This window comes from Mercenaria mercenaria, chromosome 6 (genome assembly GCF_021730395.1).
Source record: "Mercenaria mercenaria strain notata chromosome 6, MADL_Memer_1, whole genome shotgun sequence".
Classification (NCBI taxonomy): domain Eukaryota; kingdom Metazoa; phylum Mollusca; class Bivalvia; order Venerida; family Veneridae; genus Mercenaria; species Mercenaria mercenaria.
In genome coordinates this window covers 28,744,779-28,763,082 of record NC_069366.1, presented here as the reverse complement: position 1 = coordinate 28,763,082, position 18,304 = coordinate 28,744,779, and the positions used below count along the sequence as shown (strand labels likewise).

Genomic DNA, 18,304 nt, shown 5'->3' with positions numbered 1-18,304 from the left:
GGAACATTTAGACTTTGATGTTTTTTTGTTTGAAATAGGTAAGTTAAGTTTTATGTAAAGTAATATGGAATAAATTTGACCAAAAAATTATCTAGGTATGATATATCAGTTAACATTTTATCTGGGTAACAATTCCATTCAAATGATGCTGTATTTGGGAGAGGGTGTGTTCTTTTTCAAAAGCAATTTCTTGTAAGTTTTTATGAGATTCATTGAAATAGTGAAATATGAACAATAATATGCAGTAATAGATTGATGGTGTTTTTTTTTCTCGTTTTTTCTGCTGTATTGTAGATCTATTTCTTGAACAAGTATGATCATTTTTGTTGTCACTTAAAACTAAAGGAATTTACAACACACAGTTGATACTAAAATATTAGTTTCATTTTACAGCAGTGCTGCTTCTTTGACAAAACATTTCAACAATGAAGTGAATAAAACCCTAGCCAGGAAATCACAAGATCTTGGCTTCTCAAGGTAAGGGTCTGATATGATTTCTATTTTTCATATTTAACATATTAAACATAGTTACATGAGCCGCACCATGAGAAAACCAACATAGTGCATTTGCGACCAGCATGGATCCAGACCAGCCTGTGCATCCGTGCAGTCTGGTCAGGATCCATACTGTTTGCTAACGGTTTCTCTAATTGCAATTATTGGCTTTGAAAGTGAACAGCATGGATCCATACCAGACTGCACAGATGCGCAGGCTGGTCTTAATCATGCTGGTCGCAAATGCACTATGTTGGTCTTCTCATGGTGCGGCTCAGTCATATGTTTTCCTAGCTCTCTAACATACATTTGTAGCCATCACAGGGCAGAATGAATAAAGTCAGTATTCCATGTACATGTTTAGGATAATGACCTAAGTGTGACAAAATAAGTGCTGTAAAGAACACTGTAAAGTGTGTTCCCTGTATTCATTCACAAGTCGATTGCAATACATGTATACATAGCCACTACCAAACATCACAAATATGTGAACATTTGGTAGGGGTAAGAGTAAAATGTTAGCACAAACATTGAGCTGTCACTTAACAGCTGACCATATTTAAGAAAAGTATAATATATAGGAGAACTATGTTTTGATATACTTAAACAGGATAAGGAGGTAACAGATGCCTGCAGTATGATTTCAAGAGGGGGTAATTTGAGTTAATTATTCTATGTAGGGTACAATGAAATCAGAGTGTTCATATATATTAAAACATGGTTTTTATGCCCCCAAAGGTGGGCATATTAATATCACACTGTCCGTCCGTCCGTCTGTGTGTCTGTGTAAATTCTTGTCCGGGCTGTAACTCTGCCATCCATAAAGGGATTTTGAAATAACTTAGCATAAATGTTCACCATAATGAGACCATATATCATGCGCAAGACCCAGACACCTAGCTCCAAGGTCAAGGTCACAGAGGTCAAAGGTTAACAGGGTCTGTTTCGTGTCCAGTCCATAACTCTGCCATTCATGAAGGAATTTTGAAATAACTTGGCATAAATGTTTACCATATTGAGATGATGTGTCATGCACAAGACCCAGACCCCTAGCTCCAAGGTCAAGGTCACACTTAGAAGTCAAAGGTTAACAAGTGTCCGGTCCATAACTCTACCATTCATCAAGGGATTTTGAAATAACTTGGCATAAATGTTCCCTATAATGAGACAACGCGTCATGCGCAAGAGCCAGACCCCTAGCTCTAAGGTCAAGGTTATTCTAGTATGTCTTTTATTAGTCCAAGTCTGTGACTATAGGTACCTCCCCTGATGGTCTGTCCACAGAGTCACAAGCAAGGGCTGTATAAAATCAGCATATTTGAGGTACTTCAGTCTTTCATATATGAGCCGTGCCATGAGAAAACCAACATAGTGGCTTTGCGACCAGCATGGATCCAGACCAGCCTGCGCATCCGCGCAGTCTGGTCAGGATCCATGCTGTGCGCTGACAGTTTCTCCAATTCCAATAGGCTTTAAAAGCGAACAGCATGGATCCTGACCAGACTGCGCGGATGCGCAGGCTGGTCTGGATCCATGCTGGTCGCAAAGCCACTATGTTGGTTTTCTCATGGCACGGCTCATATGATTGTTAGCATAATGATGATTTAATGGCAAGGAGAAAAATATTTCCTGACAGCAGATTTATTCTTGTGTTTGGTTTATGTAATACGCAATAATGTCATGTCATTAGCAATTCACAGTACCTGAAGGAAGTCACCCACTGACCTATATTATCAATTTTTTTTCCTGCCATTGGTGACATTACAGTTTTATTACATCACTGCTGGCACATTTCATTCACGGTCATGTACTGGTATTGAATATCAGTTAATGGGGAGCACAACATGGCCGGAGAGGGATAACGACAACAGGCCGGCATGGTTGCAAAATGCGCATGCGTCAATTAGTTACTTTTATAGATGTCGGAAATTCCAATATTTACATATCATTTAATTTCCATTGTGACGTTACCTACCGTACAGTATGACTTAGCAGGTTGTTAACGTTATGTAACATACAAACAATGTTTATAGCCTGATTTTGTCTCATTTATTTCCGTTTATGTGGCATTGAAAACTATGAAGTGGACACGCCTGCGGATGAAATAACGATGTAGTAGTTTCATTTAACTGGAAGTGGTTAGTGCAATTTGAATTCGTATATTTTTTCTTATATACATAGGTTACACTTACCCATGAAACTGCCACGTTTAATGCAATTTTGTTCAAAATAATTAATTCCCTTTTGAAATAGAAAGTTGCGAGGTATGGTTCAAAATATTTATTCATTAAAGCAAGTAGACAGATATACAAATAAACAAAAACGCCAGCAGAACATTTAAAATAATGTTTCAATATAAAACATATGCAACAAAACTCCCTGTAACTTAGTGTTTCCTTTTGTAGACATCTTTGTTTCAAGTTAAAATTGTTAGTTAGACATGCACTTTAGAGGAAGCAAAACAGCATGTATTTCTAAACCTAATTAGTTTATACTAATTGTTTTAGCTCGATTGTGATGAAAGCTTAAAGCTTATTGGAACACTATCGAGCCCGCTTCCTGGAAAAAACCAGTATTGGTGTCATATGAGAAGTCATGGTCGTGACCCCAAAGGGTGCTCGAACCAGACCACGGATTGAGCAGACGACACCTTATCCACTAGACCACCGCTCCCCTTTCTACCTAATTGTGATGTTTATTTGATTAAAATTCTAATCTTACATATCCCTTAGAGTTATTGCAGCCTTTCACAGTCCACTCCCCTTGTGTAACTAACGAGAAAAACGAAAGGCCGTTCTCTAAAATTCCAAACTATGTTTGAAGTGGATAAAATGTGAAAGGGGATCGGGTAGCTCTGTCAAAAGAGTTGTCCGGGTAAGCGAAAGGCCCGTGTTCGAGCCCTGGTCACGCTGTACATTTTTCTCACCAGTGACATATCCCTATTGGGCAGCTATAAGCCACTTACGAGGCAAAAAACGGTATCATAAGTTTACTTTTCGGGCAACATACATTGAAATGACTGTTTCAATTTTTTGACATATCCCATGAAGATAAGGTCTCACAATTCTTTCTACGACACGCACCATTTGAAATATTTAGTGCTATATCGAATGGTATACACAAAAGTTAATTGTGCAGAATTTGATCATATTTTGCATCACTTTTTTCTAAAAAATTATTTGTATGTTCTGAAATTACTTTAGCCATGCCCCCACTGTTGTCATGGTCAGAGCAAGATCTGTATCATAAATACAGACAAAAAGACTCCAATGAGTCATTGGTCCGGTAACACAGCTAAAGTAGGTCTGTAAAAGTAATATAGATAACCAGGCCCCACTGTTGCATGGTTGTGTAACAACAGTTAGAGCAGGGTGTGTAAAAGTACTATAGATAACAAGGCCTCAACGTTGTCATGGTTGTTTTAACAAAGGCTAGAGCATGGTCTGTATTAGTACTATAGATACGAACGATCAAACTTTTCTTATGGTTGTGTTCAACAGCTAGAGCATGGGCTGTATCAGTACAATAGATAAACATGCTGCGGCTGTTGTCATTGACCGGTAACAACAGCTAGAGCATGGTCTGTATCAGTACTATATATACCAGGCCCCAACTGTTTTCATGGTTGTGCTACAAGAGCTGGAGGTATAGTAAAAATCAGTACAATAGATAGAAATGCTCCAGCTGTTGTCATGGTTCGGTTAAAAACAGATAGACCCATGGTTGTATCAGTACTATAGATAACAAGGCCCCAACTGTTGTCACAGTTGTGTAACAACAGCTAGAGCTGATCTGTATCTGTACTAAATATAACCAGGTCCCAACAGCTTTCATGATTGTGTTACAACAGCTGGAACATTGTCTGTATCAGTACTTTAGATAACCATGCCCAAACTTTTGTCATGGTTGTGTTACAGCAGCTACATCATGGCCTGTATCAGTACTTTAGATACCAGACCCCAATTATGTCACGGTTGTGTTACAACAGGTTTATAATGTCTGCATCATTTCTTTAGATAACCAGACCCCAACTGTTGTCATGGTTTGAGTTACAAAAGCTACAGCATGGTCTGTATCAGTACTATAGATAATCGACCCCAATGTTGTCATGATTGTGTAACAGCAGTTAGGGCATGGTCTGTAGCAGTACTACATGTAAACAGGCTCTGACTGTGGCCATGGTCCGGTAACAATAGCCGGAGAATAATCTGTATTAGTACTAACGAAAAAACTGGCCCCAGCTGTTGTCATGGTTGTGTTACAACAGCTAGGCATGGTCGGTATCATCACAATAGATAAACCTGCCCGGCTGCGTCTTTGTCCGGTAGCAACAGCTAGAGCATAGTCTGTATCATTACAATAGATACACATGCTGCGACTGTTGTCATGACCGGTAACAACAGCTAAAGCATGGTCTATATCAGTACTATAGATATCCAGACCCCCAAACACTGTTGTCATTGTTGTGTTACAACAGCTGGAGTATGGTATAAATCAGTACAATAGATACACATGCTCCAGCTGTTCTCATGGTCCGGTAGCAACAGCTAGAGCATGGTCTGTATCAGTGCAAAAGATAAAATGCTCCGGCTGTTGTCATGGACCGGAAACAAAAGTGGAGCATGGTCTGTATTAGTGCTATAAATAAACAGGACCAACTGTTGTCATAGTTGTGTAACAACAACTGGAGCATTGTTGTATTAGTACTATAGATGAACATGCTCCGGCTGGTCATGGTCCGGTTAAAAACAGCTACAGCATGGTCTGTATCAGTAATGTAACAAGGCCCCAAACTATCTCATGGTTGTGTAACAACAGCTAGAGCATAGTCTGCATTGATACTAAGATACCAACCCCCCCAACTTTTCTCAGGGTTTGTGTTACAACAGCTAGAGCATGGCCTGTATCAGTACAAAGATAAACCTGTCAGTCTGTTGTCATTCCCCCGGGTAGCAACAGTTTGAACATAGTCTATATCTTTCCAATAGAAAAATATGCCACGGCTGTTGTCATTGACCGGTAACAACAGTTAGAGCATGGTCTGTTCAGTACTAAATATAATCAGGCACATCATGGTTGTTCATTATTTTAGATAACAAGATCCCAAATTTGTCATGGTTGTGTTACAACAGCTGCAGCTTTGTCGCTTCAATACTATCGATAACCAACCCAACGTTGCCATGGTTGGGTAAAACAGTTAGAGCCTGTTTTTGTATCAGCACTTTATAAACCAGACCCAACTGTTGTCATGGTTGGGTAACAACAGTTAGAGCATGTTCTGTATAATTTTATAGGTAAACATGCTCTGCTGTGGTCATGGTCGGATCAATAAGACGGAGCATGGTCTGTATCATGCTTAAGAAACCTGGCCCCAACTGTTCTCATGGTTGTGTAAAAAACAGGTAGAGCATGGTCGGTATTAGTACTAAGAAAAACAGGCCCCAAACCCAATTTATATAAGTACTAATATTTACCATACTCCCACTGTTGTTCTGAACCAAAAACAACAGCCAAAAAACATGGTCATCTGTATTCTGATATATACCATGCTCTTTCTGTTGTTACCAAACCATGACAAAGTTGGGGCATGGTTATCTATATTTACTCATATTTCCATGCTCCCACTGTTGTTACTAAACCCACAACAAACAGCCGGAACATGGTCATCTGAAATTTACTGATATATACCATGCTCTTCGTGTTGTTACCAAACCATGACAACAGTTGGGGCTTGGTTATCTATAGTACTCATATGTACCATGCTCCCAATTTTTTTACTGAACCACAACAACAGCCAAAACATGGTTAACTGTAATACTGATATATACCATGCTCTCCTGTTGTTACCAAACCATGACAACATTTAAGCCATTGTTATCTATAGTAACTTTATTCACCATGCTCTCACTGTTTTTACTGAACTACAAAAAAAAACACCAGAACATGGTCATCTTTTATTACTGATATATACATGCTCTTCACGTTGTTACCAAACCATGACAACAGCTGGTGCATAGTTATCTATAGTACTCATATTACCATGCTCTCACTGTTTTTTACTGAACAAACAGCCAGCCAGAACATGTTTATCTGTAATACTGATATTACCATGCTCTTACGTTGTTACCAAACCGTGACAACAGTTGGGCATGTTTATGTATAGTATCATATTACCGTCATCCAGCAGTTGTTATGGAACCACAACAACAACCGGAAAAACATGGAAAATTCAAATAATGATATTTACCATGCTCTTCCTGTTGTTACCAAACCATGACAACAACTGGGGCATGATTATCTATAGTGATTATTTTTACCATGCTCCCACTGTTGTTACTGAACCACAACAACAGCCAGAACATGGTTAACTGTAATACTGATATTTACCATGCTCTTTCTGTTGTTACCAAACTATGACAACACTTGGTGCATGGTTATCTATAGTACTCATATTTACCATGCTCCCACTGTTGTTACTTAACCACAAGAACAGCCAGAACATGGTCATCTATAATACTGATATATACCATGCTCTTCATGTTGTTACCAAACCATGACAACAGTTGAGGCATGGTTATGTATATTACTCATATTTACCGTCATCCAGCAGTTGTTATGGAACCACAACAACAGCCGGAACATGGTCATCTGTAATACTGATATTTACCATGCTCTTCCTGATGTTACCAAACAACGACAACAGGTGGGGCATGGTTATCTATAATACTTATATTTACCATGCTCCCACTGTTGTTACTGAACCAAAACAACAGCCAGAACATGGTTAACTATAATACTGATATATACCTTGCTCTTCCTGTTGATATCAAACCATGACAACAGTTGGGGCATGGTTATCTTTAGTACTCATATTCACCATGCTCCCACTGTTTTTACTGAACCACAAAAACAGCATGAACATGGTTATCTGTAATACTGATATATGCCATGCTCTTCCTGTTGTTTCCAAACCATGACAATAGTATGGGCATGGTTATCTAAAGTACTCATATTTACTATGCTCCCACTGTTGTTACTGAACCACAAAAACAGCCAGAGCATGGCCATCTGTAATACTGATATATACCATGCTCTTCCTGTTGATACCAAATCATGCCAACATTTAGGGCATGCTTATCTATAGTTCTCATATTTAACGTGATCCAGCAGTTGTTATAGAACCCCAACAACAGCCAGAACATGGTCATCTGTAATACTGATATATACCATGCTCTTCCTGATGTTACCAAAACATGACAACAGTTGGGGCATGTTTATCTATAGTACACATATTTTCCATGCTCCCACTGTTGTTACTGAACCATAACAACAGCCAGAACATGGTCATCTGTAATACTGATATTTACCATGCTCTTCCTGTTGTTACTAAACCATGACAACAGTTGGGGCATGGTTATCTATAGTACTCATATTTCCCATGCTCCCACTGTTGTTACTGAACCACAAAAACACCGGGAACATGGTCATCTGTAATACGGATATATACCATGCTCTTCTGTTGTTACCAAACCATGACAACAGCTGGGGCATCGATTTCTATAGTACTCATCTTTACCATGCTCCCACTGTTGTTACTAAACCACCAACAACAGCCAAAAATGGTCATCTGTAATTCTGATATATACATGCTCTTTCTGTTGTTACCAAACCATGACAACAGTTGGGGCATGGTTATCTATAGTACTCATATTCCCATGCCCCCACTGTTGTTACTAAACCCCACAACAACAGCGGAACATGGTCATCTGTATACTGATATTACCATGCTCTTCCGTTGTTACCAAACCATGACAACATTTGGGGGCATGGTTATCTATAGTACTCATATTTCCCAAATGCTCCACGTTGTTACTGAACCACAACAACAGCCGGAACATGGTCATCTGTAATACTGATATATACCATGCTCTCCCTGTTGTTACCAAACCATGACAACAGCTGGGGCATGGTTATCTAAAGTACTCATATTTACCATTCTCCCACTGTTGTTACTGAACCACAAAAACAGCCAGAACATGGTCATCTGTAATACTGATATATACCATGCTCTTCCCATTGTTACCAAACCATGACAACAGTTGGGGCATGGTTATCTATAGTACTCATATTTCCCCCATCCCTCCCACTGTTGTTGTGAACCATAAAAACAGCCAGAACATGGTCATCTGTAATACTGTATATACCATGCTCTTCGGTTGTTACCAAACCATGACAACAGTTAGGGCATGGTTATCTATAGTACTCCATATATATCGAAAGACAAGAACAGCAGGCCCATATTCATCTGTAATACGGGATATAAACTATGCTCTTATGTTTTTTACCAAACCATGAAAACTGTTAGGGCATGGTTATGTATAATACTCATATTTACCGTCATCCAGCAGTTTTATCGTCCCACAACAACAGCCAGAACATGGCATCTGTAAAACTGATATTTACCATGCTCCCACTGTTGTTACCAAACCATGACATCATTGGGACATGGTTATCTATAGTACTTATATTTCCATTGCTCCCCAATTTTGGTACTGAACCACAACAACAGCCAGAACAATGGTCATCTGTAATATTTGATATATACCATGCTCTTCATGTTGTTACCAAACTATGACAACAGATAGGTCATGGTTATCTATAGTACCATATTTTCCCGTGCTCCTGCTGTTCCTACCAACCACGACTGCCACAAAGGTCAAATTAGGGTTAACTAGAGTACTGATATATATCATGCTCTAGCTGTTGTTCCCATACCGTGACAATAGTTGGGGCATGGTTATTTTTAGTACGCATATATACCCTGGCTTAAGCCCGTTGCAAATTTCATTTGGGTCATAGTAAACTATAGTACTGATATATACAATGCTTCATTTTTTCAAAACCAAGGGAAAAGTTAGGGTATATTCTCATATATACCGTACTTAATCTGTTGCTACCGAACCATAAAATACAGCTGGGTCATACTTTAACGATAGTGTGATAAATACTATGTTCTACCTGCTGGTACTAACCATGATAACAGTATCGGCATGGTTATATATAGAACCTATATGGACCGTGCACAAGCTGTTGCTACAGAACATCATACAGTTTTGGCTGGAGATAACTATAGTTCTGAATTTCACAAGCCCCAGCTGTGCAACAGAAACACGACAACGTTGGGCATTTGGGGAACTATTGTAATGATATCTGGAAGTAGCTAGGGGACCGGTTACCCACAACTAGACCCGGGGTCTAGAGGTTTTTGTTACTGGACCACTAGACAATAACAGGACATGCAGAGGTCTGTTAATCAATATGAATACTGATAAAATTTCAAAGAGCAAAAAATATTTTATCTATATAAATAAAGTTGACGATTTTAAAAGTTTGTTCTCGTATTTTTCTCATTGCTTTAATGTTAGATGTATGGTAACTCACAGGAAACAGAAGCATTTATAATTCTTCAATCCCGGAGAAAAACACGATTGCGATTCGGCAAATAATTGTAGTAAAAACGTAGGCCGAGATCGGAAGGTTTGGTTATTGTTCTCTTTGTTTTTTTTTCTTCTCGGGACTGATGAATAAAAATAATAAAACTCCCTACGTTTTCTTCAGTATTTAAAAAGTTTTGTTCAATAGTTGTTGAATTCGTTTTACTGTTTGAGTAAATGAATAACAGTGACTACCGGAAACGCTGTTAAAATTTCATATTCATCATATGCGTCGAACCTGAGCGAGAGTTATATATACTCAGCGTCAACTGAAAAGTTACCATGTAATATATACCTCTTTATATTTCATACAATATCGACGTCACCTTTTCATGGCCTTGCGCGGTCTATTACTCATGGACCCTGTCTGATCATGTACCTAACCCATTTCATGACTGTCAGGTGAGACAGCATATACGACGTTCACTTTCGCGACATGAAAGTTCGGCGTCACCATGCCAATGGCCTGATGGCGTTTATCGTGCCTTAAACGTGGCATTCTTAGCAAGGATATTCTGTTTTTTAACGTATTCCTTTGAATCTGTCGACAAAATTTCAAGTGCGATGAATGATTTGAGATACAAAAGTTGTACATGTCCACATTGCTGGAAAAAGTCATTTTGCACGTGCAGCCCGTGCCCCAAATGGAGTTAACGAATTTGACTAACTTTACACCAGTGACGACTCAGCTGCGTCAAAAATGTAGTCCTGTTATACTTTAACACCCGTCCAGTGCGATTTTTAAAATATAATGGCCATTAGAGTGGTAACTTTTCAGTGACGCTGAGTATATATATAAAATTTTTCAAAAACAAAAGTAATAAAACTTTTTGACAACTAATCATAACGTTTACCGCAATTTCCTTATAGAGCTCTACATGGGATTACAGTACATGATAGTACATGTATATTAATTTTGTGAATTTGCGATCGTATTTTTCCCATGAGGAAAAAATAATAAATACCCATTTCCCGTGACTAACCATGTATTTAAAAACAAATTTTTGAAATCACGTTCGTTTTAAAGATAAAAATAGTATCCGAATCTTTTTTTTATCAAATTTTATACCGTTTTTCAGTGTTTTTATTGATTACCGGACCCTAGCCTGCCCTCTGGGTTATCTAGAGGTCCGGTTACTGGACCCCTAGTCCCCTTCCATGAAAATATACCATGCACCAGTGGTTAATATCTAACCAGGACAACAGTCAGGCATGGTTATCTCAAATATTTATGTATTACCATGTTCCAGCTGATGCTTTGGGAAACACGAAAATATGCGGAGATATCTATGGTACTCACAGATACCATGCTCCAGCCGTTTGCTATCGAACTACGAGAAACACTTAGGGCATTGTTTACAGTACTGATACAAAACCATGCTTGTCTGCACTTAATTAAGCCCAACAGACGGTAGGTTCAAGTTGTACAACACTAATTATCTAAAAATGTTTCAATTTTAATTTGTACATTTGTCAAATAACAGGGCAGTATTCAACTTCCATATAAAACACAGATATTTACTTAGTTAAACATAGTGATCAGTGATATTTCCTTTCAAAGTCTAATGCATTAGAGAAACCGTTAGTGAACACGTGGACCAGACTGCACGGATGCTGGTCGGAAACGCACTGTGTTTGTTTTTCATGGCGCGGCACAATCATTTAACTTTTTAGTGTCACCCTTTTTTTCCATTATGCATTGGGAGCCATTTTATATTCAGATTTGTGTTATTATTTGGGAAATTTTTTCTGGAATTTAATTCACCTGCCTCTTACTCAATATTATTTACCAATGTGTTGCTTGTCAACGTGGGTGGTACGTAAGGCTAAACTTACGAATAGAAACATGTCCTTTTTGTAAGTCAAGACTTAAGATTTACGAAATCATAACATGGTTATATTTATTTTGGGTGTACATGTTAAATTTTATTGTTAAAATTTAAAGGATTTAATTTAAATGTTAAATTAACAAAAACCTACCGTCTGTTGAGGGCTTTACTGTTTCTGAATACTTCTGAAAACAGTCGGTGAATGTTTACTAATTGTTATATAAAATGTTATTTTAGCAGTTTCATTTCAATTCACTATTGCAGTTTAAAACCACTTATCAACATACTTCATTACTTGTGCGGCCCCTTTGGGGCTGACATACTGACATTGCACTCTAACAATAATTTTTTTACTTTCGACAAAAATGTTCGAACTGTTTACTGGATCTTGTTTTCCCAAAAATGATGTACACGTTGAATATTCAAAGTCCCTCAATGACATTTTTGCTTGCTCTTTTTGATACAACTGAACCATAATATGAATCTCTCTTCCAAAAGAATTCCTTATCCCATTCCATGATGATCGAAACCGGAAACGGACAATTTATCTAAAAATATTTCTAATGGGATCCTACATGTACGGGCTAATTTTAGATGGGCTATTTTTACACGATAATTGCACATGCGCACTTTGCAACCATGCGCGGCCTGTTGTCGTTATCCCTCTCCCCAACATGGCAGGCTAATTCTAAAAGTATAAGTGAAATATTATCTGCAGTTATATGCTGCTTTCTCCTTGATTCAAGCCTCTTAAATCTTTTAGGGTTGTGCATATTTTTGTAAACCTGTTCAATTAAATTTGTTTTTTTTTTTTGGTACAAAAATATTTGCATTTAACAATGGACAATAAGAATTACAATGTTATCATCTTTTATATGATTTTTTTTGCAAGAGAATGAAGGAGGTCAAACACCACATCATTTTAAAACTTTCTCATCGATTTGAGCCCTTTGTTTGGTAGGTCAATATTAAAGTGTTGATGCTTGCACAGTCTATTTCCATAAAGCAAATTTCTATAAAGATTGACTTCTTATTCAGTTGTTACAACAGTCGAAATATGCTCGGGATGCTTTTTTAATTTGAAATTTTGGGTCACAGTATTGCCCACTGTGTAATTTCCTTTTGAAATAAGCAATTTTTGATGTAAAATATTAAAAGAGGTATTAACTCAAATTTCCAGTGGTTTCATGACTAATATTATCCAAGGCATTTTAAAATGTAGAGGACACAAGTTTCTGATGGAAGAACATGCTACATCATAGTACATGAGCATGAATTTTACTAAAACACAAGGGCTCGAATCGATGAGAAGGCTCAAATCGATGAGAAAGCTCGAATCGACGAGAAACAGGCATACAAGGATCTAACATTATTGACAGTGTTTTAAAAAAACAAAACATATTTGAGTTGAGATCTTTTCATATTTGTTTTTTGTGTGCTTGTTCCTTCATGAAAACCCATGATAAACTTTGATGGACAAATCAAGCAAAAGTTTACATTGTGCTAAATACAGTATGTTCATGCATATATTTAATAGTGGTTGATGTAATGTCAATGTTACAGTGTTAAAACAAATGGAAGAGGTTATATGCCCCTCAGAATAATTTAGAAATACATAGAAATCTGGTGAATTAGTCTGTGTGCATAATGATAATAGTCAGTTTAGAGTTTGTGAACTACTTGTAAAACTGTCCTATTATATCTTTTACAATTTCGAAATATTTTCTTTTTATATATAAAATAGAACCATTTCTTAGTGCAAATAGAATGCAAGGTTGCCATGTTTTTATGAAAATAGACAGGATTTTTTTTATATTAGATTGAAGGTTCAGGATGGGAGCTTTTGCAAGTTCAAAGCATATTTTGATGTTTTTAGCTATTCAAAATATGTTCTGTTTGACCTTTAAGTCAATTTATTTGCATTTTTTAAAAGGGAGGAGATAACCCCAAAAATGTCAAGATGTAATTTATATGCAGTACTCATGAACCTTCAACAATACTTACATCTGTATTGCAAGAAATTTGTCTTATATGTTCAACCACCTGTTCTATCAGTGAAAAAAGGAGTTTGATCTTAATGTGCCAAGGCCTGCAGCAAATTAGTTTGCATAGTTCAGCTTTATTTGCATAAAATTGCAAATGTAACCACAGATATTTGAACAAAAGTTAAGGTATAAGTGCCAGATGGTAGTAAGTACCCCCTTTTATTTGAATGTACTTAAAACTTTCTGGCTCTAACCCACCACCATATAGATCTAGTTTCTGTAAGTATGGCACTGCAGATATAATTAGAACAATTACAGATAGGTATTTGCATAATTTAGTGAATTGTCTGCCTCCAGTTACATAAATTAGCATAATTATACAAGTTAAAATGACACAAAATTAGAATTTATGATCTGTTGTTTGATTGTGAAGGGTAAGACATTTATGTGAAGAACAGTGCATCTTCTTTGACATGTTTAAAGCAAATATACCTGAAATTAATTAGTGGTTCTGTTAATATCTAAGGGTAAAACGATTTTATATATGAAGATAAATTGTATGTGTGTATGTATAAGGAAGTATAACTTGATATAGAAGTTCAGAAATATTGATAAAGCACTTGCAATACATATATATATATCTGAATTAATGAAGCACTTCCAATACTTAAATCTGACCTGATGAGCATCAGCAATACCCATATCTGAATAAATGAAGCACTTGCAATATCCATATCTGAACTGATAAAGCACTTGCTATACATTATCTGAATAAAGGAAGCACCTGCAGTAAGTATGTCAGAATAAATGAAGCACTTGCGATACTTCTTTCTGAATAAATGAAGCACTTGCAATATCCATATCTGAACTGATAAAGCACTTGCTATACATTATCTGAATAAAGGAAGCACCTGCAGTAAGTATGTCAGAATAAATGAAGCACTTGCGATACTTCTTTCTGAATAAATGAAGCACCTGCAATACCTATATTAAATTTTGAATAAATTAATCACTTGCAATACCTATGTGTGTATAAATTAATCACTTGCAATACCTTTGTTTGTATAAATTAATCACTCGCAATACCTTTGTCTGTATAAATGAATCACGTGCAATACCTTGTCTGTATAAATTAATCACGTGCAATACCTTTGTCTGTATAAATTAATCACTTGCAATACATATGTCTGAATAAATGAATCACTTGCAATACATATGTATAAATTAATCACTTGCAATACCTATGTCTGTATAAACTAATCACTTGCAATACCTTTTTCTGTATAAATTAATCACTTGCAATACCTATGTCTGTATAAATTAATCACTTGCAATACCTTGTCTGTATAAATTAATCACTTGCAATACCTTTGTCTGTATAAATTAATCAATTGCAGTACCTTTGTCTGTATAAATTAATCACTTACAGTACCTTTGTCTGTATAAATTAATCACTTACAATACATATGTCTGAATTAATGAAGCTTTTACAGTATCCAATCTGAATTGATAAAGCACTTATAAGATCTATATTTGAATCCAGTACCTCTATCTGAATAACTAACTGAAGCACTTGCAATACAGATATCTGAATTAATAAAGCACTTGCAATATCATCTAATGAAATCCTCAATTTTGTTCTTCATTCCAGTTTCTGGTCTGGTACTGGTGGACAAGGTGAATTTCAGTCGAAGATGTTACTATTTACTGATATTGATGTAGAGCAAGACTACATACAGCGTATAGATCCTGCCTTCAAATTCTGTGCATTATGTGCAGCAGTATTATTTTCCTGTGTAGGAATTGTCCAACTTCTAATTATGCCAAGGTAAGCTCATTTTTTCGAGTGTAGGAATTGTCCAATTTCTAATTATGCTAAGGTAAGCTCATTTTTTCGAGTGTAGGAATTGTCCAACTTCTAATTATGCCAAGGTAAGCTCAAATTTCCATTGTAGGAATTGTCCAACTTCTAATTATGCCAAGGTAAGCTCAGTTTTTCCTGTGTAGGAATTGTCCAATTTCTAATTATGCCAAGGTAAGCTCAGTTTTCCTGTGTAGGAATTGTCCAACCTCTTTGTGCCAGTTTAAGCTCAATTTTTCTGTTTAGGAATCGTCCAATTTCTAATTATGCCAAGGTAAGCTCAAATTTCCTGTGTAGGAAACATCCTTCTAATAATGCCAAGGGAAGCTCAGTTTTACTGTGTAGGAATTGTCCAGCATCTGAGCTAGTCTTTGTGTAGGAATTGTCCAACTTCTAATTTTACCAAGGTAAACTCTGTTATTCCTGTGTAGGAATTGTCCAGATTCTAATCATATTAAGATAAGCTTAAAGTTTTTTCTGTGTGGGCATTGTCCAGCAACAAAATATGCCAAGGTAAGCTAAAAGTTTTGCTGTGTAGGAAATGCCCAACTTCTAAATATGCCTAGGTAGGATAAAGATTTATAGTATGAATTGTCTAATTTCAAGCTAAGCTAAATTAAGGTCAAAATTTCCTGTAAAAGAAATGTCCAAGTTTGATTATTCCGTGGTAAGGTTAGTTGGAATAATTCAATTTCTGATTGCATGAGGATTAATTCCAAGCTTTTCCTGTATGTAAATTGTTCAAATGCCCAATTATGCCAGCCCAATATAAAAATGTTCAATGTTGGAACAATCATATGATCAAACAAACAAGGTCAATTCACATCCATGCTGGCTGATAATGGTCTACACTGTTCACTATTCAGTCTGTAAATTTTCAGTAAACATCCCTTCAGATAAGAAGTGGTAATGCCCAAGTTGAATGATGGACCAGTCCATTTTAGAAATATAGCAGGGTAAAGGTTAATCTGAATGAGCTTCTTCAAACTTAATTAACCCTTTCATTAACTTTATTTTCTTTTGTTTACAGAGCAGCATCTGTGATAGTTATATTTGTATTGGGAGAGTTGTTCTTCATCATCCAAGGCTTCATGTGCTTTGCTGACAGGCTCATGGTAGGTGCAGTTTCACCTTATAAGTTATAAAAATTGTTTACCTGGAATAATTGGCAACAAGTGTATTTTGTATAACGGTCTAGGGAAAATGTGTAGCCAGGTGTGTCACAGTCTAGGGGAAATTTGTAGTGTGGTGTCTGAGTCTATGGGACTGTCTAGGGGAAATATGTAGAGTTGTTTTGACAGTTTAGGGGAAATGTGAAGCAAGGTGTATAACAATCTAGGGGAAATGTATAGGCAGGTGTATAAAAGAATAAATGTTGAGCCAGGTGTATTACAGGGGAAATGTATAGATGGGTGTGTAAAAAAAGAAATGTTGAGCCAGGTGTATAACAGGGAAAATGTGTAGATAGGTGTATAAAAGAAGAAATGTTGAGCCAGGTTTATAACAGGCAAAATGTATAGACAGGTGTATAAAAGAAGAAACGTTGAGCCAGGTGTATAACAGAGAAAATGTGTAGATGGATGTGTAAAAAAAGAAATGTTGAGCCAGGTGTATAACAGGGAAAATGTATAGATAGGTGTATAAAAGAAGAAATGTTGAGCCAGGTGTATAACAGGGGAAAAGTATAGTCGTGTTTATAACAGGAAAAATGTATAGACAGGTGTATAAAAGAAAAAATGTTGAGCCAGGTGTATAACAGGGGAAATGTATAGATGGGTGTGTAAAAAAAGAAATGTTGAGCCAGGTGTATAACAGGGAAAATATATAGATAGGTGTATAAAAGAAGAAATGTTGAGCCAAGTGTATAACAGGTGAAATGTGTAGCCTGGTTTATAATGGGAAAAGTGTAGCAATGTGTGTAACAGGGGAAATGTGTAGCCAGGTGTATAACAGGGGAAATGTGTAGCCAGGTGTATAACAGGGGAAATGTGTAGCCAGGTTTATAACAGAGGAAAAGTGTTGCAAGGTGTGTAACAGGGGAAATGTGTAGCCAGGTTTATAACAGGGGAAAAGTCTAGTAAGATGTATAAGAGGGGAAATGTGTAGCCAGGTTTATAACAGGGGAAAAGAGTAGACAGGTGTGTTACAGATGAAAGAAGAAATGTTGAGCAGGGTTTATAACAGGGGAAATGTGTAGCCAAATTTATAATGGGGGAAAAGTGTAGCTAGGTGTATAACAGGGGAAATGTGTATTCAGGGTGTGCAAACGAAGACATTGAGAAAGGTGTATAACAGGGGAAATGTGTAGACATGTGTATAAAAGAAGAAATGTTGAGCCAGTTGTATAACAGATGAAATGTGTAGCCAGGATTATAACAGGGGGAAAGTGTAGCAAGATGTATAACTGGGGAATTGTGTAGTCAGATGAAAAAGAGAAGAAATGTTTAGCCAGGTTTATAACAGGGGAAATGTATAGACAGGTCCGTAAAAGAAGAAATGTATAGTCTAAAGTGTATAACAGGGAAATTGAGTATCCAGGTTTATAACGAGAAATGTTAAGCCAGGTGTATTACAGGGGAAATGTTAAGCCAGGCTTATAACAGGGGAAATGTGTAGCAAGATGTGTTACTAGGGAAATGT

At 36.8% G+C, this 18,304-nt stretch overlaps 1 protein-coding gene across 9 annotated transcripts in view; it reads left to right on the top strand.

The window, feature by feature from the left end:
* The window catches only part of LOC123549315 (adenylate cyclase type 2-like), a 200,322-nt gene that overhangs the window by 156,430 nt on the left and 25,588 nt on the right, over positions 1-18,304 (top strand). For all 9 annotated transcript variants that reach the window (XM_053545486.1, XM_053545483.1, XM_053545484.1 and 6 more), the window contains 3 exons: positions 394-477; positions 15,455-15,631; positions 16,695-16,779. In XM_053545486.1, the coding sequence (XP_053401461.1) occupies positions 394-477; positions 15,455-15,631; positions 16,695-16,779 (346 nt within the window). The remainder of the gene's footprint in view (positions 1-393; positions 478-15,454; positions 15,632-16,694; positions 16,780-18,304) is intronic.